This window comes from Syzygium oleosum, unplaced genomic scaffold (assembly GCF_021117445.2).
Source record: "Syzygium oleosum isolate NSW1041296 unplaced genomic scaffold, Sole_v2.1 Sole_v2.40, whole genome shotgun sequence".
Taxonomy (NCBI): domain Eukaryota; kingdom Viridiplantae; phylum Streptophyta; class Magnoliopsida; order Myrtales; family Myrtaceae; genus Syzygium; species Syzygium oleosum.
Window position 1 is genome coordinate 1,193,933 of NW_026607524.1, and position 1,097 is coordinate 1,195,029.

The 1,097-nt window shown below is 47.2% G+C and overlaps 1 protein-coding gene across 1 annotated transcript; it reads right to left on the reverse strand.

Moving 5' to 3' along the window:
* On the reverse strand, nt 1-1,097 carry LOC115684136 (uncharacterized). Its single transcript, XM_056305985.1, has 3 exons — nt 845-1,097; nt 417-746; nt 1-317 (listed from the first exon to the last, which is right to left on the reverse strand). The coding sequence occupies exons 1-3, from the start codon at nt 894-896 to the stop codon at nt 142-144; spliced, it is 558 nt and encodes a 185-aa protein (XP_056161960.1). The 5' UTR covers nt 897-1,097; the 3' UTR covers nt 1-141.

Consider the following 1,097-nt stretch of genomic DNA (forward strand, 5'->3'; position numbering starts at 1 on the left):
TAGGACAATACCACACAAGTTTTAGGTGAGCATAGCACCTTGCAATTCTCATATCTGTAGGCAAATACATGGCGTGCCCATCACAAGCTGAAGCAATTTGACAGATACAACCGCAAACACAGACATTTGCAAGTATGACCCCTAGTAATTCATGGGTGCTTCAGCGGGGGCATATCCAATCTCATAGTATTCACCAGAAAGACTCCCCATAGGTGCGGCACCCATGGGACCGGATGCTGCGCCGGAACTTCGTACCTCTCTCATGACCCGCTTCGGGTTGCTCAGTTGCACCTTACAGAGATCCGACAAATAGACACCTGTTAAAAATCGATGGCAAAGTCAATGATAGTGAAGATTTGAGAGGACAATGTTGCTTCGAAGCAGATGACACGGGTTGATTCGCGGTCTGGAATTACCTTCTGCAAGGGCCAAGTTGAAGTAAAGATCAACAATGTTGGGGCAGTTGTAGTAACATGCCGGCGAGCAGAGCTTGGCAGTGAAGTGAGGCTGAAGTAGAGCATCTGAAGATATGCCAACAGACTCCCTATCCACTCCACATGCATGGATGCAATCATCGGTCTCAATCCACTCGTGCATGATATCCACAGCCACCTGAGAGGTCTTGCATTCGTATTCCATCTTCCCATCCGTCGGGCTCACGTAGTTCTCCAAGACGCACCTCCTTCCATTAGACGCAATCGAGAATGAACAGAGTTCTGCAGGCAACTGCTCGCATACAATGTCACCTGACAACGAAAAACGTAAGGAAAAAAAGACGGATCAGTTGAGAGATCAAAAAGCTTGTCACAGTTGCACTGTGGCAAAGATGAACCACGGGTTATGCCCAGAGCTCCTTGGAGGAAGAGCGAGAAGGCAAGGAAGAGAATCGAGGCCATTTTGGGAGAAGAAGAGGGAGCCTGTTTCTCAGACGAAACGCGGGCAAGTTAGAAATCTCGGTGTCTTGCTTGCTGTACTTGGTTCTGTAGCAACTTTTCTTTTGCTGGTGATGAATCTCTCTGGAGGATGCTCGTTTATACAGCACAAGGTGTTGGAGACCTTTTTGTAACAAGAACCTTCAGTATGAATATAAAAATGTA

Coding starts and splice junctions, on each gene's coding strand:
- LOC115684136 (XM_056305985.1), bottom strand. CDS start 896: ATGGCCTCGATTCTCTTCCTTGCCTTCTCGCTCTTCCTCCAAGGAGCT. Junction 747..844: donor CTTCCTCCAAGGAGCTCTGG/GCATAACCCGTG, acceptor TTTCGTTGTCAG/GTGACATTGTATGCGAGCAG. Junction 318..416: donor CAACTTGGCCCTTGCAGAAG/GTAATTCCAGAC, acceptor GATTTTTAACAG/GTGTCTATTTGTCGGATCTC.